This window comes from Littorina saxatilis, linkage group LG4 (genome assembly GCF_037325665.1).
Source record: "Littorina saxatilis isolate snail1 linkage group LG4, US_GU_Lsax_2.0, whole genome shotgun sequence".
In the NCBI taxonomy this organism is placed as follows: domain Eukaryota; kingdom Metazoa; phylum Mollusca; class Gastropoda; order Littorinimorpha; family Littorinidae; genus Littorina; species Littorina saxatilis.
Window position 1 is genome coordinate 28,286,562 of NC_090248.1, and position 23,571 is coordinate 28,310,132.

A 23,571-nucleotide genomic window follows, 5' to 3' on the forward strand; every position below is an offset into this window, starting at 1 on the left:
TGGTTCTCGCCCAGCGCGCTTTTTGGAGAGAGTTTCCTGGCACACACTGTCCATGTGCGAGAACTGTGAAGCGCCTCGTGGATAAATTCAGGAACACTGGTAGTCTCGCAGATAACAATAAAGGACATAACCCTGAATTTATCCACGAGGCGCTTCACAGTTCTCGCACATGGACAGTGTGTGCCAGGGAACTCTCTCCAAAAAGCGCGCTGGGCGAGAACCACAGAATTGGTAGCAAAGTAAAGTTCAACGATTTTGGTCCTTTCCTGTACTGGAATGCGATCCATTCAGGCTTTAAAAGAATTCTAAGATGCTTGTCTCAAATTCTATCTGAAACAGAAAAGAAAATATCACTTTACAGGAAAAATATTAACAAATTAAATGTGGACACTTTTTATGGCCCACCCTGTATATACGACGCGTGTGTGTTCGCGATGCACGGCCAAAGTTCTCGATGGATCTGCTTCAAATTTGGTGGGCATATTCAGGTAGAACCCAGACACAACCTGGTCGATGAGAATTTTCAACACGTGCTCTCAGCGCGCAGCGCTGAACCGATTTTGGTTTTTCTGTTCATCTTCCCAGATCCATTCCCAGAAACTCTTCCTTATCTTCTCCAGTGTTTTGCGTTTATCTCCCTTCCTTCGTGTGGCGTCAATCCATATTCCCGTTACTATTTTTAGAAGGTCACTGTCCACAACGCTCAATCCATATTCCCGTTACTATTTTTAGAAGTTTTCCTTCGTGTGGCGTCAATCGCGTACGGTGCGCCACTCACCCGGCGAAGCCAGCGTACGGTGCGCCACTCACCCGGCAAAGCCGGGTATTCGGCTCTACTTTTTCCTGGCGAAGCCGGCTACCCGGCGAAGCGGGTATTCATCTAGTCAGATATATTTATGTAAAGCATTTATTATTAAAGTGGGTTGAAATTATGAGAATAGCGCACTGATCATCTGATGCTTTGAGTTTCCTCTGATCAATGTAGACCCACTTTACTCCAAATCTTGTAAGTAGAAAAAGCATAGAGGGGACGGAGCGAAGAGAACAAATTGGCACTACAAAGCCATGCATGAGATTTCTTTGCAGATTTCTGGCATTTTAGAAGCTCCAGACATCATTCTTGAGATCCCAAGATTGTGCATTATTTGCATCATTTTGAGGGGAAATTGTTCAGGACTGGGGAGGATACTGTCTGTCTGTCTGTCTGTCATGGTGTTAGGCTTTTTCTTGATTTCATGATTTTACGTCGCAAAGCTGATCTGTAAAATTTGTTCTCCTCGTTCCATTGTACACCAATTGTTCACTGTGAAGAAAAGGAAAACTGAATTGGAATCCATTTTGCTGATTGCTAGCTTCAGATGTATTTATGAGATCATTTGTGATACCATTTTTCTTTTGTTAGAAACTTGCTGGAATTTGCTAATTGAAGTAACACAGCCAGTTGCCATACTGTGGGAGATAAAGTGGGTTGAAATGATGAGAATAGCGCACTGATCATCTGATGCTTTGAGTTTCCTCTGATCAATGTAGACCCACTTTACTCCAAAAGTTGTGAGTAGAAAAAGCATAGAGGGGTCTGGGCGAAGAGAAAAAAAATGGCACTACAAAGCCAGGCATAAGATTTCTTTGCAAATGTCTGATGTTTTAAAAGCTCCAAACATCATTCTTGAGATCCCCAAATTTCACAATCTTTGCATCATTTTGAAAGGAAATTGTTCAGGAGTGGGGAGGAGTGTGTCTGTCTTGTCTGTCTTTCTGTCTGTTTGTCATGGATTCAGACTTTTTTATGATTTCAATGTTCTTTTGTCTGAAAACTGATGTGTAAAATTTGTTCTTTTCATCACATCGTACGCAAAATGTTCACTGTGAAGAAAAGGAAAACGGAATTAGAATCCTTTCTGCGGATTGCTAGCATTAGATATATAATTTTTTTAGAACATTTGTTAAAATACTATTTTCTTTTGAAAAAAACTTGCTGGTATTTGCTATTTGGAGGATGCATGGACAGTTGCTATGCTGTGGGAAATAAAGTTGGTTGAAATGATGAGACTAGCGCACTGATTGTCTGATGCTTTGAGTTTCCTCTGATCAATGTAGACCCACTTTACTCCAAATTTTTTAAATAGAAAAAACATAGAGGGATCGGGGCGAAGAAAGAAAAAAAGGCACTACAAGGCCAGGCATAAGATTTCCTCGCAGATTTCTGGCGTTTTAAAAGCTCCGGACATTCTTAACATCCCCAGATTGCGTAATCTTTGCATCATTTAGAGGTGTGAGAATTAGCGCACTGATCATCTGATGCTTTTGAGTTTTCTCTAATCAGTGTAGAACCACTTTACTCCAAAGCTTGAACATGTAAGTGGAAAAAGCATAGAAGGGTCAGGGCGAAGAAAAAAAATGGCACTACAAGGCCAGGCATAAGATTTCTTCGCAGATTTCTGGCGTTTTAAAAGCTCCAGACATTCTTAACATCCCCAGATTGTGCAATCTTTGCATCATTTAGAGGGGAAATTGTTCAGGAGTGCTGATGAGTGTCTGTCTAGTCTGTCTGTCTGTCATGGTTTCAGGTGTGTTTTTGTTTTGTTTTGTTTTATACATTTTGTGAACTTAGAGTCTGAAAGTTGATCTGTAAAATTTGATCTCATCGTTCCATTGTACAGTACACAAATTCTTCACTGTGAAGAAAAGGAAAGCTGAATTAGAATCCATTCTGCGGATTGCTAGGTTTAGATATTTACATGTATTAATGCAGAACATTTGTTATAATAGCATGTTTCTTTTGCAAGAAACTTGCTGGTGTTTGCTACTTGAAGATTGCACGGCCAGTTGCCATGCTGTGGGAGATCAAGTGGGTTGAAATGATGAGAATAGCGCACTGATCATCTGATGCTTTGAGTTTCCTCTGATCAATGTAGACCCACTTTACTCCAAGTCTTGTAAGTAGAAAAAAGCGTAGAGGGGTAGGGGGGTAGAAAAAAAATAATGGTAATAAGCATCACAGATTTTGAAATATAGTGAGATAAATTGGCATATTTTCAGATCCAAACTTAGACGTGGACGAGTCACCAGACAGTCCTTCAGAGGCAGAGGATGAGGAGGATTATCATGAGTTGGAACAGGACGATGATGGTGATGATGATGACGATGAAGAAGAAGATGAGGATGAAGAGGTGAGAGTGTGTTCCTCCGTATTTCCCTGGGGATACTTTTTTTAAGAATTCTTCCTTTTTCTGTTTCATACTACATCTTTTTGTTTCAACTTTTTGCACGCAGTAGATGAAAATTATACAGTAAGTTACTGTTCATGGCAATGTGAAGTTTATATCATGATTGCCTGTGAAACTAAGGTTGTGAGGTTAAGTTAGTTAGTTAATTAACTGTTGCTTAATGGGTCCAGCGGACCATTTAGGCCAAATCAGGACCCCGTGAGGTTAAGTATGCCTGAGTGTATTAAAGACACAGTCCTTCCCATGAAAACAGTTGGGCTCTCTGTCTCAGATCTGCCCAGCCTCTTACATTGAATAAGAACTTCCCTCCACTTGGACACATACCTCCCCCCGCGGGTTAGGGGGAAGAATTTACCCGATGCTCCCCAGCATGACGTAAGAGGCGACTAACGGATTCTGTTTCTCCTTTTACCCTTGTTAAGTGTTTCTTGTATAGAATATAGTCAATGTTTGTAAAGATTTTAGTCAAGCAGTATGTAAGAAATGCTAAGTCCTTTGTACTGGAAACTTGCATTCTCCCAGTAAGGTCATATATTGTACTACGTTGCAAGCCCCTGGAGCAATTTTTTGATTAGTGCTTTTGTGAACAAGAAACAATTAACAAGTGGCTCTATCCCATCTCCCCCCTTTCCCCGTCGCGATATAACCTTCGTGGTTGAAAACGACGTTAAACACCAAATAAAGAAATGGACACATACCAAAAATCAACATCCTGGCTGCTTCCTGTGCAGAGTGGGAATTATTTTAGGAATGAAATTCGTAGATTAACACTAATGTCTACGAAGAAATTAATTCATCAAAAAATGTCCACTCTACCTAGACAGCACCAGGCTATCAATTTTTGGTATGTGTCCAAGTGAAGTAATGGTCTTATCCCGCATATAAGCCTGACGAGATCTGAGACAGCGAGCGGAATCATTTAAACAGAAAGGACTGCGCCTTTAACTGAAGGCAGAGTATTACAGACAGATTTGGTTTAACCCCTTCACTGCCACAGTATAACAGCATTTTGGTATTGCTGTGCGCCAGGGCAAATTTCGCTTTCTTCGGTAGGTTCACTTATCTGTTCACTGCTCAATCATTTATTGAGATATCTCTTAGATCTTTGGCATGTGGTTTGCTTACACCCTTGGCTATTATGTGATAACATGATCATTGGACTTTGTTTGTGATTGTTATAGTAAAAATCGATATAATTACCATTTTTGTCAAAAATTACAGTTTCCAAACTTTCACACACACACACTGCAGCACGTAAAACCGCAGAAAACACAGCTAAAACTGGTGTCAAATATCAGGTACTCACATTACAGCCCATAAAGGTATTCTTCTGTGTGGTAATCCATAAATCACTTCGTGTAGAGCTTCCAGAACACTGTATTATTTGACAACAGGTCTACGAGTTGATGTCCGACTTTCGGCCGCCATTTTGAATCTTATAGATTGGAAAAAACTTCTAAAAAAGTATTTACCACGTGGTACTAACTTATCTGAACGGTCAATGGGAAAGAACTGTGTTAAAACCCCTACAAGAAGTTGGACAGTGGTTACCTCCCATTTAGTTTTCACAAATGTCCTGAAAAGTGCTGATGTAAATGCCACGTACCCTAATACGTGTATGGGCGTATGACAAACCAAACATGACCACGTACCTAATACGTGCTGGGCAGTGAAGGGGTTAAATGCTAGAACTAGAATCTTTTGTCTGCCAGAGTGAATAATGCATTTTTGTGTCTGCATTTTTTTAAGACCCTCTTATTTAAGACTTCCCCCATTTTAAGACCTCTCTTGCAAAATTGTTGTTTCATAACGTCTGTTAATTGACCTCCATTTTAAGACTCCCTCCTTTTTAAGACCTGATTTTGTGAGATTTTTGAGGTCTTGAAAGGGGGGTTCAGTTGTACTTAAAAGTGTGTCAATAAAATGGCTGAACTGTCAATGACATGTGTTGGGCAAAGTGGGTGAAGTGGGAATGACCATTGTTGGGCATGCTATGGTCCAGGGCTCTGACATGGAGGGTGATGATGACGACTACCAGGAGATGGACAACTCTGTGGTGCCCACCCAGGACGATGATTTCTTCTTCCACCTGGAGGACATGCAAGTCGGAGGTGCGTTTTTTATTTTATGCGTTTGATGTGAATATCTGTTCGATTAAACTGACTTTATTGCCAGCTATGACTTCTGGCATTTAGGGCAGCATGTTTGATTACACCCGTGTAAATAAATAAATAAGCTGGAGTTTTTGTTTTTCTAGCCTTGCTTTGAGATTGGTTTGATTTGAGAAGTGTAAATAGATAGATAAATGAATAAGAAAGCACAAATCCATAGCATTCTGAGACTGACAAACGCCTACAGATACAGAAATGAATGAAGTACTGAAATCCAAAACAGATGGATTGCTTACATTCCAAAATCAAGAACAAACAAAAACAGAGGAAAGGTAGCAAAGGGAGGTTGGATTATAGACAACAAAAACAGCAATACCCAATGAAGGAATGAATAAACAAACATACAGTGGAACCCCCCTTTTAAGACCCATCTTCTTCTTCTTCTGCGTTCGTGGGCTGAAACTCCCACGTACACTCGTGTTTTTTGAACGAATGGAATTTTACGTGTATGACCGTTTTTTACTCCGCCATTTAGGCAGCCATACGCCGCTTTCGAAGGAAGCATGCTGGGTATTTTCGTGTTTCTATAACCCACCGAACTCTGACATGGATTACAGGATCTTTTTCGTGCGCACTTGGTCTTGTGCTTGCGTGTACACACGGGGGTGTTCGAACACCGAGGAGAGTCTGTGAGAAATAAATCTCTCGCTGAACGTGGGGACGAACTCACGCTGACAGCGGCCAACTGGATACAAATCCAGCGCGCTACCGACTGAGCTACATCCCCGCCCTTTTAAGACCCATCAATTTAAGACTTCCTCCCTTTTAAGACCCTGTTTTCTAAGACTTCATATCCTTTGTCAAGTTACCCCCATTTTAAGACTCCCTCCTTTTTAAGACCTGATATTCTCAGATTTTTGAAGGTCTTAAAAGGGGGGTTTCCACTGTACTCCTTTCTGGGCACAGACTTTCAGCAGATTTTGTTCCTTTTCCAGTGAGCTTTCTTGTGGTCTTGGAACATGTTCGCTTCCAAACATGTGTGGCAGATTTGATTGAGACCGGGGGCTGCCAGGGGATTGTGCAGGATGTTTCTTATTTACTCGTGATGTTGTTTGACCTCGCGTTGTGTTTTGTTTTGAGTGTAAGAATATTTCCCGTTTCCCTCTCTTATCCCCGATGCAGTAGACTCTAGTTTTCAACTCTCATACGGCCAACGGCCTCTCTCTTGCCAACGAATGTAGCCCACACCGTGGTTGTACAGTTTAAAACATCATTTTTATTCTACAAGTGCATGAAATCAAAACATCGTCACTTTCACGCAGACTCGTTTCCTCTCTTCCCTCGTCACTTCATAACTATTTCTGTCGTGTCTCAGTACTGTCGCTGACTGTCGTTTAAACAAGGGGGGTGATTATCAGGTTCCCGATTGACAAGGAACTCATTCAGACTTAAAGTCTTTATAACAGAACTCCCGATTAACAAGGAGCTATTTAGTGCATGAGATACTATCACTATCAGATTCCCGATTGGCAAGGAATTTATACAAACGTTATAACAAAACTCCCGATTGACAAGGAGCTATTTAGTGCATGAGATACTATCAGATTCCCGATTGGCAAGGAATTTATACAAACGTTATAACAGAACTCCCGATTGACAAGGAGCTATTTAGTGTAGACTGCAAGGTTCCTAGTTCACAAGGAATGATTAACAACAGATCTAAGCAATAAATCCTTACGGTTAGAAATGAAGGCCGGCTTCCGATTAACGAAGAAGTCGGCTAAGGTTTACTTTTCCCGGTTAACAAGGAATTTAGTTAAAGTTAAATGACTCCCGATTAACAAAGAGTGCCGCACCCGCGAAATCCAAAACATTATATAGACCTCAAATCTTTGGACTATTTCGCATAATCATGCGCTACAGTGAACTCTGACCCTGAATCACTAACTTCCGGCAAATAATCCGGTTCTTCCTCAATTTATACTACTCTATTTTCCGCTAACCGTCGTTAAACAACCATGTCCGTAAGGGATTATTATCCTAAGGAAACGTGTCATTGAGTCACTTGAGAAAAAGTGACTCTATGTAATCGGTCAGTGTTAGTCTGTCCGGCCGTCCGGCCGGCCGTCCGTAGACACCACCTTAACGTTGGACTTTTCTCGGAAACTATCAAAGCGATCGGGCTCATATTTTGTTTAGTCGTGACCTCCAATGACCTCTACACTTTAACGATGGTTTCGTTGACCTTTGACCTTTTTCAAGGTCACAGGTCAGCGTCAAAGGAAAAATTAGACATTTTATATCTTTGACAAAGTTCATCGGATGTGATTGAAACTTTGTAGGATTATTCTTTACATCAAAGTATTTACATCTGTAGCCTTTTACGAACGTTATCAGAAAAACAAGGGAGATAACTAGCCTTTTCTGTTCGGCAACACACAACTTAACGTTGGGCTTTTCTCGGAAACTATAAAAGTGACCGGGCTCAAATTTTATGTGAACGTGACTCATTGTGTTGTGAATAGCAATTTCTTCCTGTCCATCTGATGCCTCATATAATATTCAGAACTGCGAAAGTGACTCGATCGAGCGTTTGCTCTTCTTGTTTTATCAAACAACTCCCGTACATTGATACTAACAGATTAGCAGCTGGTCGTCTGCGACAAAGTCACGTCTGCTTGAAGCGTCAGTGCTAAGCTGTTCTAAAAGCTAGCATCGTGCGTCGTAAATTACGTCACATAAAAGATGGCGTCAAGTGCATGCGTACCAATGAAGTCACTCAAACACGCGCACGCACACTGAACATTATTACGTGGGCTGTAAGGCTATTCCCTCACACATGGAACAATTGTAAAGTTGGATGCAGATTAATTCTGTGATTGGAGATGGTTAATGGCATGGGTATGAGGATGGGGTAGGGGGATAAGGAGGTGGGGATAATAGAAAGGAAGTATGGGTGGGTTTCCTCCTGTGAATGGTGTCTTTGCCAAGGTCCATGTGGTAGAATGAAATGTGAGTTTGAGGAGTTTGCTGCAGGTACAGGCGGTCACATCATCCTCAGCGACGACAACTCACAGATCTGCTCCTACCAGCTGCCAGTCTCCATGCATGATGGGGATAATGCTAACGAGGTGTCCGGTAAGTCGGAAAATTGCTTAGGAGGGTCGAGGAATGTCAAGGGGTGGGAATGGGGTAAGGGCAGGCATGAGATCATGTTTGCTTCTTATTTAAAGCAGAGGCCATGTTGTGATTTTATTAAGACATGGGTGTCAAATTCCCACACAAAATGTTTGCCTATGGCCTAGTGCATTATTGCAAGCATTAGTGGTGCTAGCAGTTGGCTGATTGTATCATGTTTTTTTTCTTCTTGATCAAATATCTAATACAGCAGTCCCTGCAATGTACGGCCCCCGGCGTGAGCGGACACCTGACATGTACGGACACATTTGCTCGGCACGGAGTGTTTTCCTTCTATATTTGCCCCCCCTTAAACGGACACCTGCAAAACGTGGACGCGGACACTCATTTTCGGTCCCAACAGCAGGTCATACCTCCTATGTACAGACAGACCATCGTCAAATTTTCACCACAACAAAATCGATAACAGAGCAGTCCGGCTCTTGGTACAAAGATCACAGCCGCAATGGCGTGACGACAGTCACTGGTAACTTGAGTGCACCTGTACCCATCAGGAGGGGGGGTAGTTTTGGTCAGGAGTGGAGTACATGCGAAGATGCCAACATGAAACTGCACTGTGCTCTTTATTCTTGTCTGTTGGACGTAAACAACAGAAACCACAGTCGATGAAGGTCCTGAGCGAAAGAGAGTGAAAAACCGGCCACAGTTCTCAGCATCGTGTGTCTGTGTGTAACCTCTTTCATTGACAAGATACTCTTGTTTCCCCTCAGCCTTGACCAGTGAGTCGGTTGCCTAATCTGTGAACCCTTCAGTTGTCTTGCTTTGTCAAAAGTTACGACACAGTCAACTGGTTTTGCTCTGAGTGAACAGTTGGAGCTGACTTCTCTGGCCACAGCCCCAAACAGTACATGGCTGGAGGGAGTGAGAGAGAGAGGGAGGGGGGGGGGGGGTGGGTGGAGGGGTAGCTGGCTAAACTCTGTAGGGTGTCCGGTGTCACTGCATGTCAGCAGGAAGAGTATTGGAGAGAAATAGAGAGGTGTACTCTTCCACACAATTTCCAAGCATCAGTTGTCACGGCTTGGGGTAGGCATTAGTGAGGGAGAGTGGGAGCTGTGTTATGTACAGTGTATTTCCGACTGAAGAGTGAAAAGTCACTGCCATGCCACATGATCGGCATGCAGTCAATAAAGCCAGACAAGATGAAAATAAATTACATGATTATGACATGCAGCTCTATCTGCTGCTATTTATTCAAACTGGTGTTCAAGCTTATTCTTGCAAAGCATCTGCACACGCTCCACTGTGCTGTGTTTGTGTGGCTGCTTTCGTATGTCAGTGCATGGTGAGTGTGTTCACTGCCTTGAGGATTTATTTTATCTCTTCTTTTCAACACTTTTCATACAAATCATTTTTACAGAACGTTTAAAGAAGTATTAGGAGTTTATTGTTTAGTAGCCACAAGAAGTGATTAGCATAGACTCAATCCTGTTGTTTGTGTGTCTCTGTGTGAGTGTATGGGGGAGGGGGTGGTGTGGTCACCCCTCCCGTGACCGGACACCTGCAATGTACGGACAGTTTTGCTATGGCCCAAGGGTGTCCGTTCATGAGAGGGACTGCTGTACAGTACTTAAACGTGTAGATTATTGGTCAGGTTTCTTGAAAAACGGCAGCCCCCCTTTCCCCTGACATTTATTATTTTATAATTTTTTCCGTACTTTTAAAGATGTGACTAAGTCAAGTTTATTCAAAATTTTGTAAGAATGTCATTGTTCATTGTTATGCAGTACCCTCCCTTCCCCCTGCTCCATCCGGAGTGACTGCCGCTCACCCGCTGTTGGTGCGTCAGTCGGATAACATGGTGAACATGAGGGCCCCGAGGTCGAGGAATCGTGGCGCCTATCGCTTCACCCCCAGCACCCACACCTTCCACGTCAACATGCACAGTGCCGGCACCTCTTCCAGGCCCAACCCTCCTGTCATTTTGCAAAGGTGAGTTTGGACGAGTACAGTGGAACACCCCCCCCCCCCCCTTTGAAAACATACACACACACACACACCCCTATTTAAGGGAAGCTTCTAGCATGAAAAAATGACAAAAAACGCTTTTTGGTGTGATTTGAGTTTTCATGTGATTTTGTTTCCATAAACCCTTTCCAACCCCCCTATCAACCGTATTAGTTATTTCTGCAACCCTAAATATTTTATTTATTTTATTTCTGAGGTAAATGTTTTAAAAACAACACCAGTCTACCCCTCATTAACTATGCAAAAAATTTGAAAGGCCATATCTTCTCTTCTACCTAACATAGAAACAAAATTTAAACTGGGATATGAACAGCAAAATCCCTTCTAGCCCCGTTTAGAAACGCCAAACAAACTCCATTACAACGATTTTCATTGGTTGTTTGGCAAATGGCCCAAAGAAGGCCAACCTGAAAACAAACCAATCACAAGCCTTCTTCTAAAAGGGCTTCGGCTGCGGCCCACCCAGTTGAGAAGTGGGTCAAATCAGCCTCTGTCTGTGTCTTCCACGCTACTTTCGATTGGGTCAGTGTGTTTGCCATCAAAACTTGTTTATAGCTTACAATGGGTAAAAGAAAGGATTGCTACAAGAAAAAGACAAAGACACCTCCAAGGAATCGACATGTTTTGGCTAGGCTTCCCTTGGATGCAAGCAATTCAACTGTGGAAAATGTGCCTGATCAGTGTCGGCGGCCTGCAAAGAGAAAACGTGGAGAGGAAGAAGCGTCGTCTGCACCTCTGCATTTGTGTGCATCGAGTGCCAAACTGCGAAAATTGGACACAAATAAAGAAGAATCTGTGCCTTTTGACAGCCAAGATGAACTTACTGGGTTTAGATTCGTTGACTGTGAACTTTTAGTCACATTCATCAACGGATTATTGTGTCCTGAGTGCAAACGACCGATCGGTGCTGCGCGGCTTTCTTCTGTGACTGAGGTGAGGACAGATCTTGCATCTGAACTGAAATTCGAGTGTGGTTGTCAACACAACATGACTTTGTTTACATCTAAAAAATGTAACAAAGTTTTTGAGGTAAATAGAAGGTTCCCTCTTTCTATGTTTGTTATCGGTCGGGACCAAGCACCTGCTAAGAGATTCCTTGGCAACATGAACATACCATGCTCACTAAACAATAGCACGTGGGCCAATCACAAGAATCAGATCAGGAAGGCCACAGAAAAAGTAGCCGATATCAGCAAATCTGTTGCTGCACATGAGGTTTCTGAGGCCTGTGAGGGGAATGATGTGACTGTATCTGGGGATGGCACCTATCATAGACGGGGATTTCAGAGCAAAAATGGAGTGGTAACTGTGCTCAGTGTAAATGGTAAAAAGTCAAAAGTTGTAGACACCGAGGTGCTGTCTAATCACTGTGACAGCTGTAAAAAACAAGAGAAAAAGAAACAAGGACAAGAACTTTTGGATTGGAAAGATGAACACAGACAGAGAAATGTATGTGACAAAAACCACGAGGGGAGTGCTGCAGCTATGGAACCTGCTGGGGCATTGAAGATCTTTAGAAGGTCACAGGAGCTACATGGTCTTAGATATGTCAACTTTCTTGGGGACGGGGACAGCAAGACATATAGTTGTCTAAAAAATTCTGAGCCACCTGTGTATGAGGGAGTTAGAATAGAAAAGTTAGAATGCTGTGGGCATGTGCAAAAAAGAATGGGTCGCCAACTTTTGAATAAAGTGAATGAACTAAAAAACAAAACTTTCAATAAGAACGGCAAATCTGTCAAAGGCATAGGCGGAAAGGGGGGTGGGTTGACAAAAAAAGCAATACTCAAAATTCAAGCTCATTTTGGTGCAGCTATAAGGAAGAATTCTGGCAATTTAGGACAGATGAAAAAGGACATTTGGGCCATCTGGCAACACCGTAATAAAAAACATGACAACTGTGGGACCTGGTGTCCATCCAAAACTGGCAGAGGAGATCCAGACAAAAATGCCTTTCCAGATTTTGTGTGCGAAGCCATCCGTCCAATTTTTGTGACCCTGACCCAAGATAGCCTGCTGGAAAGATGTCTTCATGGGGGCTCTCAGAATACCAATGAGAGCTTCCACAATCTCATCTGGCAAAGATGTCCGAAGACTGTTTTTGTCGGCCGAAAGCGACTTTGCTTAGCTGTAGCGGACGCAACTATTGTATATAATGATGGAGAATGTGGAAGGCTGGATATTTTCCCTCTTCTTGGGATGGAAGCTGGCACATGGACAAGACAATTTCTCAAAAAAGTGGATGCAAGCAGAGTGTCAGCTGGACAAATCCAAGCAAGTGAGGCTGTGCAGTTTGCACGTCGACTTCGGTCCCTTCATGCCGCTGAACAGAATGTAGATGGGGAGGAATATTACTTATCTGGGGCTCATGAATAGACTAGGTAAGTCACAGATTGTTGTACACATGCACATGTGATGTCCTGTAAAAACTTTTGTCCATGACAGATATATATATATGCATGCATCTCCTCTTCTGAAGTAAAGAGCTTACATTTTGACCGTTTTCTCAAAACGCGTTTCAGTTTATTTTGACCGACCGTTTCTTGAATATCTCATGAACCTTTGCAGATATGCTTATAAAATTTTGTACAGTGTTTCAGGACACATAAAGCTATAATCCCACATAGGATTTAGTTGATGCAATCATTTTAAACCAATTTTCATTTTTTAGATTTTTTGGCGTTAAACCGTTACTAAAAATTGCGACTAAATTTCAAGTTATACATTTTATCCTATGTGATAATGTAGTTCATGTATTTAGAATTGTATATGCAAAATTTTAAGTTTGTATTACCTTTCATGACCAAATTATGTGGGAAATGCCAAACATCAATTTTTGCGAATCCGTATTTATACCCTATTTTAAAATATTTATATAAATTAAATAAAATACCTGAGGCCAATTTCCCTTTTATGTTTGTAATCTTCAATAGTTGGACTACACACACACATAAATTCAAGTTATTTGGGCATCATACTGAAGAGCAATTTGAAGTGATTTTTGGTCGATTTTCATGCTAGAAGCTTCCCTTAAGACTTCCCCCTTGTGTTTTTGAGTCACTTGAGAAAAAGTGACTATGTAATCGGTCAGTGTTAGTCTGTCCGGCCGGCCGTAGACACCACCTTAACGTTGGACTTTTCTCGGAAACTATCAAAGCGATCGGGCTCATATTTTGTTTAGTCGTGACCTCCAATGACCTCTACACTTTAACGATGGTTTTGTTGACCTTTGACCTTTTTCAAGGTCACAGGTCAGCGTCAAAGGAAAAATTAGACATTTTATATCTTTGACAAAGTTCATCGGATGTGATTGAAACTTTGTAGGATTATTCTTTACATCAAAGTATTTACATCTGTAGCCTTTTACGAACGTTATCAGAAAAACAAGGGAGATAACTAGCCTTTTCTGTTCGGCAACACACAACTTAACGTTGGGCTTTTCTCGGAAACTATAAAAGTGACCGGGCTCAAATTTTATGTGAACGTGACTCATTGTGTTGTGAATAGCAATTTCTTCCTGTCCATCTGATGCCTCATATAATATTCAGAACTGCGAAAGTGACTCGATCGAGCGTTTGCTCTTCTTGTTTACATTTAGTCAAGTTTTGACTAAATGTTTTAACATAGAGGGGGAATCGAGACGAGGGTCGTGGTGTATGTGTGTGTCTGTCTGTGTGTGTGTGTAGAGCGATTCAGACCAAACTACTGGACCGATCTTTATGAAATTTGACATGAGAGTTCCTGGGAATGATATCCCCGGAGGTTTTTTGACTCACATGCGAAGCAAAAGTGAGTCTATGTACTCACCCGAGTCGTCCGTCCGTCCGTCCGTCCGGAAAACTTTAACGTTGGATATTTCTTGGACACTATTCAGTCTATCAGTACCAAATTTGGCAAGATGGTGTATGATGACAAGGCCCCAAAAAGCATACATAGCATCTTGACCTTGCTTCAAGGTCAAGGTCGCAGGGGCCATAAATGTTGCCTAAAAAACAGCTATTTTTCACATTTTTCCCATTTTCTCTGAAGTTTTTGAGATTCAATACCTCACCTATATATGATATATAGGGCAAAGTAAGCCCCATCTTTTGATACCAGTTTGGTTTACCTTGCTTCAAGGTCAAGGTCACAGGAGCTCTTCAAAGTTGGATTGTATACATATTTTGAAGTGACCTTGACCCTGAACTATGGAAGATAACTGTTTCAAACTTAAAAATTATGTGGGGCACATGTTATGCTTTCATCATGAGACACATTTGGTCACATATGATCAAGGTCAAGGTCACTTTGACCCTTATGAAATGTGACCAAAATAAGGTAGTGAACCACTAAAAGTGACCATATCTCATGGTAGAAAGAGCCAATAAGCACCATTGTACTTCCTATGTCTTGAATTAACAACTTTGTGTTGCATGACCTTGGATGACCTTGACCTTGGGTCACATGTATTTTGGTAGGAAAAATGTGTAAAGCATGTGAGTCGTATGGGCTTTGCCCTTCTTGTTTCTTTTTTTCGATAAATACCTTTGATGACGTCATATCCGGCTTTTTACATTTAGTCAAGTTTTGACTAAATGTTTTAACGTAGAGGGGGGAATCGAGACGAGGGTCGTGGTGTATGTGCGTGTGTGTGTGTGTGTAGAGCGATTCAGACTAAACTACTGGACCGATCTTTATGAAATTTGACATGAGAGTTCCTGGGTATGAAATCCCCATACGTTTTTTTCATTTTTTTGATAAATGTCTTTGATGACGTCATATCCGGCTTTTCGTGAAAGTTGAGGCGGCACTGTCACGCCCTCATTTTTCAACCAAATTGGTTGAAATTTTGGTCAAGTAATCTTCGACGAAGCCCGGACTTCGGTATTGCATTTCAGCTTGGTGGCTTAAAAATTAATTAATGACTTTGGTCATTAAAAATCTGAAAATTGTAAAAAAAAATAAAAATTTATAAAACGATCCAAATTTACGTTCATCTTATTCTCCATCATTTTCTGATTCCAAAAACATATAAATATGTTATATTTGGATTAAAAACAAGCTCTGAAAATTAAATATATAAAAATTATTATCAAAATTAAATTGTCGAAATCAATTTAAAAACACTTTTATCTTATTCCTTGTCGGTTCCTGATTCCAAAAACATATAGATATATGTTTGGATTAAAAACACGCTCAGAAAGTTAAAACAAAGAGAGGTACAGAAAAGCGTGCTATCCTTCTTAGCGCAACTACTACCCCGCTCTTCTTGTCAATTTCACTGCCTTTGCCATGAGCGGTGGACTGATGATGCTACGAGTATACGGTCTTGCTGAAAAATGGCATTGCGTTCAGTTTCATTCTGTGAGTTCGACAGCTACTTGACTAAATGTTGTATTTTCGCCTTACGCGACTTATTGTAAAAGTTGAGGCGGCACTGTCACACCCTCATTTTTCAATCAAATTGATTGAAATTTTGGCCAAGCAATCTTCGACAAAGGCCGGACTTCGGTATTGCATTTCAGCTTGGTGGCTTAACAATTAATTAATGACTTTGGTCATTAAAAATCTGAAAATTGTAAAAAAAAATTAAAAAATTTAAAACGATCCAAATTTACGTTTATCTTATTCTTCATCATTTTCTGATTCCAAAAACATATAAATATGTTATATTCGGATTAAAAACAAGCTCTGAAATTTAAAAATATAAAAATTATTATTAAAATAAAATTTCCGAAATCGATTTAAAAACAATTTCATCTTATTCCTTGTGGGTTCCTGATTCCAAAAACATATAGATGTGATATGTTTGGATTAAAAACACGCTCAGAAAGTTAAAAAGAATAGAGATAAAGAAAAGCGTGCTATCCTTCTCAGCGCAACTACTACCCCGCTCTTCTTGTCAATTTCACTGCCTGTGCATCGAGCGGTGGACTGACGATGTTACGAGTATACGCTCTTGCTGTAAAAATGCAGTGAGTTCAGTTTCATTCTGTTAGTTCGACAGCTTGACTAAATGTTGTAATTTCGCCTTACGCGACTTGTTTTTCTTTTTACATTTAGTCAAGTTTTGACTAAATGTTTTAACATAGAGGGGGAATCGAGACAAGGGTCATGGTGTATGTGTGTGTGTTGTGTGTGTGTAGAGCGATTCAGAGTAAACTACTGGACCGATCTTTATGAAATTTGACATGAGAGTTCCTGGGTATGATATCCCCGGACGTTTTTTTCATTTTTTCGATAAATGTCTTTGATGACGTCATATCCGGCTTTTTCTAAAAGTTGAGGCGGCACTGTCACACCCTCATTTTTCAATCAAATTGATTGAAATTTTGGCCAAGCAATCTTCGACGAAGGCCGGACTTCGGTATTGCATTTCAGCTTGGTGGCTTAAAAATTAATTGATGACTTTGGTCATTAAAAATCTGAAAATTGTACACACAAAAAATTGTAAAAAAATTTATAAAACGATCCAAATTTACGTTCATTTTATTCTTCATCATTTGCTGATTCCAAAAACATATAAATGTGTTATATTTGGATTAAAAACAAGCTCTGAAAATTAAAAAAAGTAAAAATTATGATCAAAATTAAATTTTCGAAATCAATTTAAAAACACTTTCATCTTATTCCTTGTCGGTTCCTGATTCCAAAAACATATAGATATGATACGTTTGGATTAAAAACACGCTCAGAAAGTTCAAACAAAGAGAGGTACAGTAAAGCGTGCTATGAAGCACAACCCAACCGCTACCGCGCCAAACAGGCTCGTCACTTTCACTGCCTTTTGCACTAGCGGCGGACTACGTTCAATTTAATTCTGTGAGTTCCACAGCTTGACTAAATGTAGTAATTTCACCTTACGCGACTTGTTTTTTTTAAAGATTTTCTGTTCATTACCCCTGTCCATTTTAAGACTCTCCTCTTTTCAAGACCAGATTTTCTCTGAATTATGGAGGTCTTAAAAGGGGGTTCCACTGTACATTCCACTGTAAGGTAAAACTGTTCATTATATAGAAGTTCTTACCCCCCGCGGGTTAGGGGGAGTCCCATATTGGTTGGGACGAGAAAGAATTTACCCGATGCTACCCAGCATGTCGTAAGAGGCGACTAACGGTTCTGTTTCTCCTTTTACCCTTGTTAAGTGTTTGTTGTATAGAATATAGTCAATGTTTGTTAAGATTTTAGTCAAGCAGTATGTAAGAAATGTTAATTCCTTTGTACTGGAAACTTGCATTCTCCCAGTAAGGTCATATATTGTACTACGTTGTAAGCCCCTGGAGCAATTTTTTGATTAGTGCTTTTGTGAACAAGAAACAATTAACAAGTGGCTCTATCCCATCTCCCCCCTTTCCCCTATCCCATCTCCCCCCTTTCCCCGTCGCGATATAACCTTGAATGGTTGAAAACGACGTCAAACACCAAATAAAGAAAGAAAGAAAGAAATAGAAGTTCTTTATAAAGCAAGTATGAGAATGATTTCAAAATACAGCACCTACAGTTATAAGTTTAGGCCAGAGGTGTCAAAAATGTTGGTCCAAAAAGTTTTAAAAAAACATGTTGGTGTTAATTGTCATTTTAACAAAACACATATGCAATTCAATCCTTCTCTGGTTTTGTGTCTTTTTAATAAGAATGATATTGGAACTAATAATGATAATACTTAACTTTTCAAAAGTGCAAGTCTCATAGTGTGCTCCAAGCAATCAACAATCCCAAGGCCAGAACAGAAAATGAAAGAACATACAAAAACCATAGAAAAAACATTCAAATCTCTAGAAATGATTTTAACGATTTGACATGTGCTGCTGTTTGTTGTGTCTTTTGACAGCATTTGCTGCTATGAATGCGCTATCTCTTTGACACTGTGTGGTGCTATGTGCAGTCTCTTGACGCCATGTGGTGCTATGTGCAGGTTACTGGGGCCGAACACGGCGGCGGACTTCCTACAGCTGACTCACACCATCCCTCAGGCAAGTGTTCCCTTGCGCACACACCTCCTTGCCAATGAGGACCTCCGCATCATTTCCCGTCCTGACGAGGACTTGTTTGAGGAACTGTTTCAGGTGGCGCTCCCTCCTTCATTTCCTCCCCACCTTTCCACTCCCCCAACTGATTTGCCCCCCCTCCCCCCTCTCCCCCTTTCTTCTTCTTCCTCCTTCCCTTCTTCTCCTTCCTTTTTTTGCTGCTGTCGTTGCTGCTGCTGCACCTTTTTGCCTGGCTGTGTCGCTCATGCCTGCCTGCCTGTGTTCCTGCCTGCCTGCCAGCCAGCCTGATTGTGCCTACCTGCCTAAACGCTTGTTTCATTCATTCATTTATTTATTTGTTTATTTGTTTGTTTGTTGTTGTTGAGATTTGTGGGAGTAGAGTTGATGTTTGTGGTGAACTCTTTGCTTCATAGTGTAGCAGGGGTGGCATGTTTTAGCAACAGGCTCAGTGTCTTGATTTAGGGCAAAGAAAATGTTCAGTGTCTTGTTCAGGGGTAAAGAAAAAAGTAGTAACTGTCTGGCATAGCGACCACAGAAATTCGAAGAAAAAATATTGCTACCATAGAAATTCTAAGAGCAAAACTTCAAACAGATAGCACAGCTACCACAGAATGTCCAAGAGATAGCATAGCTACCACAAAAGTTCCACAATATGTGAACGCTTAGATAGTTAATGAGACCAAGGGTAGGGCGGATGGTGGCGAGAGAGGTGAAGGGAGGGGGAATGTTTACAGTGCCGTGTGCCTGGCTGTCAGCAGTATCCACCAATGTTTAGTTCAAGCACTGTCGCGGCTGACGTGCCTTAGTTCTATACCGAACACTGCACCCTCATTAAAGGGAACTGCACTGCACTGTTCTGGACAACTGTCCTCGCCTACAAGGCAGACTGATACGAAGAGGTGTAAGTTTCACCGACCTTGGTGGCTAAGGCAAAGCCAAATGCTGGTCTTAAAACTAAAAAGTTTTTGTTGAGCGTTCCTGCGCTTTACACATGTGGGGCAACATAACAGAGAGAAGGTGACTGTCATCCACATGGGACGATTTACTGTGTTACTGTTTTCAATCTTCCCACCTTATAGGTAGCTGTACTCCATCTTCGGAGGATAGAAAGGTTAGAGTGACTGATGAGAATTCAAAGTCGGCATGCATCCCAGCTATCCTTTTGGCGTTTATCTTTTTGTCGTATATAAAAAAGCATACTCTTTATTTTCCACACTTGAAGGTTGTGGATGTGGAATAAGTATGTCTGTGTTTGTTGTAGCAAATTTGCTTGGGAGTACTTACATTTGCGGTTGGTCAGCAGATTTGTGGTCGTTTCTTTGACTTGAAAGTCTGTATAGTCTGGCCGAGGGGCAGGTGAAGGGCGTTTTTAATTGTTTAAAAAAAATTGAGGTAATAGGGGGATGTTGTTTATTTAGAAAAAGGTGTTGTATAGATGGTTGTGAATTGGTGTGTCTTAGACTTTGATTACAAACGGAAATGTGCTAATGAATCTGCTTTCCCCATTTCAGTTGCTTTTACACATTTATATTGTTAGCTTTTAATGATATATTGCATGCCTTGGCTTTTGTATTGATATTTTGTGGCTTATGTCCTCATTTACTTTCCTTTCGAAATTCTCTTAACGAATGTTTTGCTTGCACAGTGTATTTATTTGACTCAGCTTAGATTATTATATCTTTGCGCTTACTGCAACACTACTTTACTTGATCCTGGCTGGCCTTCTGACAAATTCCACATGCATAACACTTAACACGCCTCATTTCTGGTCTGAGATATTTTAAATCTTTATATGTACATACATGTAGCAACGGATATAATAACCCCTATTAACGATATTTTTAGTGCCGTACAAATACATAGGTGTTTTTGTCAATGTTCAGGATATGAAAACGATAATGGCAAGTGTCTGTAAGTTTTGACAAAGTTCCTTGTGCAGTTTGCAACCCTACGTTACGTGAAATGGTCTCCAAAGATGGTTTTTAAGGAATATTTAATGCTAAAAAAAGACGATCTCTTGTGCTGTGTAGAACAGGAAGACAAGAGGAACAGGAACACGAGAGGATTCCATGCATTGAAGTGTAGCCTGTGGGGAGCAACAACTCAAACAGCACTGCCGTCTCTAGTTAATTTGCTGCTAGCTTTGATTTTATGAACTCACTGTATCACAACTTACTTGTTGCCTAAGCCCTGGTCGCGGGGATTGACCAAATCATACCTTAAGATGTCCAAAAGATTTTGTTTCATTTCAGTAGTTTTATAGCATTCGGGTAACCGATTTTCTTGAAGATGAGATATTTGCTGACAGTGTCCGTCGTTGAATTTGCAGGACCAGTACCCAGACAGTGGGTCGGCGGGGTCCGGGGTTCTATCCTGCATCCCCTCCACACTTACCCGCTGGACCGAGGAGGCCCGCGTGCTGGATTCGGACAGCGTGCATGACTGTGTCACAGGTGAGATGGGCTTCTCTTATTGTGGCAGCCGTAGATGTGTTTGATTTGTGTGGTGGTAGGCTTTACATGTGTGAGCGTGTGTGTGTGTTGATTTTTAGATATTTCATTGTTGTTCTTCCTATGGAAAGAGGTGTGTTGATTTTGATCATTTGCATGAATACTATTAAATTTAAATGATCAAACTAATTTTTTTCACATTGACATTTTAGAATTTAGATACACTAACATAATCTGAATCTCCTTTGTCCTAACTTCTGGCACCATTACTTAAAAACACATGTCTGTTCTGTACTCAGTGTGTACTATTCCTATTCTCTTTTTTGTAGTGGTGAAGCCAGAGATAATAGAGACGCTGGTGAAAAAGAGAGACGCAGAACTGGCCGAGTGGCGAGAGAAGCGCAAGAAGATGGCCTCAGAGAATGCGGCCAAGGAAAAGCCCAAGGAGGCCACTAGCAGAGAGTCCAGCCTGTCTGGAGCCTCAGCAACTACCACCACTGTGAGTTGAACTTGATGAATAGTTCATACTGAAGGGAATGTTGGGCTAGTGTATCTGAAGACAATTTTCATCTGCAGAGATAACAGATGATGAATGAGTTTGATGTTAGGATTTGTTGAGATATGTTATTTTTATTTTGGACCAAAATACAATATTTGACACGGAGCGGGAAAGTCATTGCTCTCTGATGTCCAGTTAGCAGTTAAGTTTAACAATGAATTTTAAGATCTCTGTCAGATGAAATATTTTGGTCAAAAATGCAAATTTTGTTGATGTAAAGATCCATTTCAAAAGATTTCTGTTTAATTTTTTTTGTTACAAAACTCGGCCAGCTGCCTCAGTAAGAGGTTTTGTCTGATTCTGCCGTCACATGGCTCAGAGAAGGAAAATCTAATGTTACATTGATACTTTGAAGTTTGACAGCGGGCAAGAAGAAAAAAAAACAGTTTTGTCTTGCAAACTTTCATCTAAGACTGACTTTATGCAAGTTAGATTCCCAAGGCGGGTCTGTGACCTAAGATGTTAATATGATGCATGCTTTAACCTACAGTACAGATATGCTCATTTTCAGGATTATCCAACTTTTAGTTGGTGAAAGTAAAGGCCCACATTATGTGCTTGACAAAAAAAATTTTTTTTTAAATTGTTGTTGTGGTGGTTTTCAGACTGTGGCAGACGTGAGCGTGTCGCAGCCAACAGGCCAGCAACCAAGTAGCAACACAGCAACATCCACAGGTAAGTCCGTGTTGATTGTTGAGTGTCCCCGCTGACCTCACAGGCTCTTACACGTTTTCACTTTTATCCTGCGGGTTGCTCAAATGATTAGTGCTATTTACTGCAACAAAAGAACAGGCAGTGGGTGATGCAATGTGATGAAGAGCCAAAGCTGCATTAGTTTGCAAAATGAAAATATACGCCTGAACTCAAGAAGAGTGATGATAATCCCATTGTGTTGCTGACTCAACAAAATTCCAGGCAGGATTTTTACACCCATCAACAAAACGACGTCTTTTTCTCCAGACATAATATAACTCCCACTCTGACTAAAAAAAATTCAAGGCTGGCTTTTCACACCCGTGAATTACGTCATTTTTTCCAGACATAATATAACCCCCGATCTGACTTTAAAAAAATTCATGGCTTGATCATCCCACCAATGAACTACGTCATTTTCTCTGGACATAGTATAACTCTCGCTCTGATTAAAAAAATTCAAGGCTGGACTATTCCACCCGTGAACTACGTCTTTTTCTCCAGACATAATATAACTGGCTAAATAGAATTGCAGGCAGAATTGTCACACTTGTGATCAAAGTCTTCTCCAAACATAATATAACTCCTGCTGTTCTTCTCCACAGCTGTGTCAGAGTCTGCGCATCAGCTGGCCCAGCGTATGGTGAGTGAGGCGCTTCAGGCCGGTGTGCTAAGCAACCTGGTGTCTAATGCCACCAGCACCACCGCTGCCACCGTCACCACAAACGCCACCATGGCATCCGCTCTGCCTGGCAGTCCTCCCACCATGCTGACCGTGCGGCGAGAACTCAACCCTGCCGTGTCTGTGTCGGACACACCTGGTGGTAAGCAATGGAGGGGTTTAGGGATTGTGTGTGTGTGTGCCTGCCTGCGCGTGTGTGTGTGTGTGTGTTTATTTAGAGATTTTTGTGTGTGTTCGGCGGTGGTGTGTGTATGTGCAATCCTGCGTGTGGTATGTGTATGTGCTGTTTCCTGCATGTCTGTTTCAAACTTATAAGCACATCAGATCTAAATTAAATTACATATTATTACCCAACTCACATATAGCAATTAACTCTAGTTCAGTGCTGGTAACGCTGTACGCGTTCCCCTTGGTAACAAGGGAGACCACCCTAAAAAAGAGTGATCCATCCCATAATATCAGACCGATGTCCGGTCCAACATCCGTATGCGTGCGCATACGCCGCCATTTGTATCATTCTCTCTCAGCGGTTCAACTGGGAAGGACGCTCCTGATGTACGCTCCTGCTGTCTTCAGCATTTTGTCATAGTCTTTGGCTTTGGCATCTCCCCTTGGTCGTCGCCTAGCTGTTCACCTTTACCTACTTGTGTGGTGAGATCTTTCCGTTTTGTTATAACTTTAGCGACGTTTTCGTCGCTCGTTTTGTACTTGTGAAATTT

At 41.2% G+C, this 23,571-nt stretch overlaps 1 protein-coding gene across 4 annotated transcripts in view; it reads left to right on the top strand.

The window, feature by feature from the left end:
- Positions 1-23,571, top strand: part of LOC138964398 (E3 ubiquitin-protein ligase HUWE1-like) — a 177,788-nt gene that overhangs the window by 129,091 nt on the left and 25,126 nt on the right. For 2 of the 4 annotated variants that reach the window (XM_070336336.1, XM_070336340.1), the window contains 9 exons: positions 3,040-3,170; positions 5,230-5,338; positions 8,375-8,476; positions 10,261-10,465; positions 18,396-18,546; positions 20,798-20,921; positions 21,248-21,417; positions 22,083-22,152; positions 22,776-22,994. In XM_070336336.1, coding sequence (XP_070192437.1) covers positions 3,040-3,170; positions 5,230-5,338; positions 8,375-8,476; positions 10,261-10,465; positions 18,396-18,546; positions 20,798-20,921; positions 21,248-21,417; positions 22,083-22,152; positions 22,776-22,994 — 1,281 coding nt within the window. The remainder of the gene's footprint in view (positions 1-3,039; positions 3,171-5,229; positions 5,339-8,374; positions 8,477-10,260; positions 10,466-18,395; positions 18,547-20,797; positions 20,922-21,247; positions 21,418-22,082; positions 22,153-22,775; positions 22,995-23,571) is intronic. The other 2 variants (XM_070336339.1, XM_070336338.1) reach the window with 2 other exon arrangements.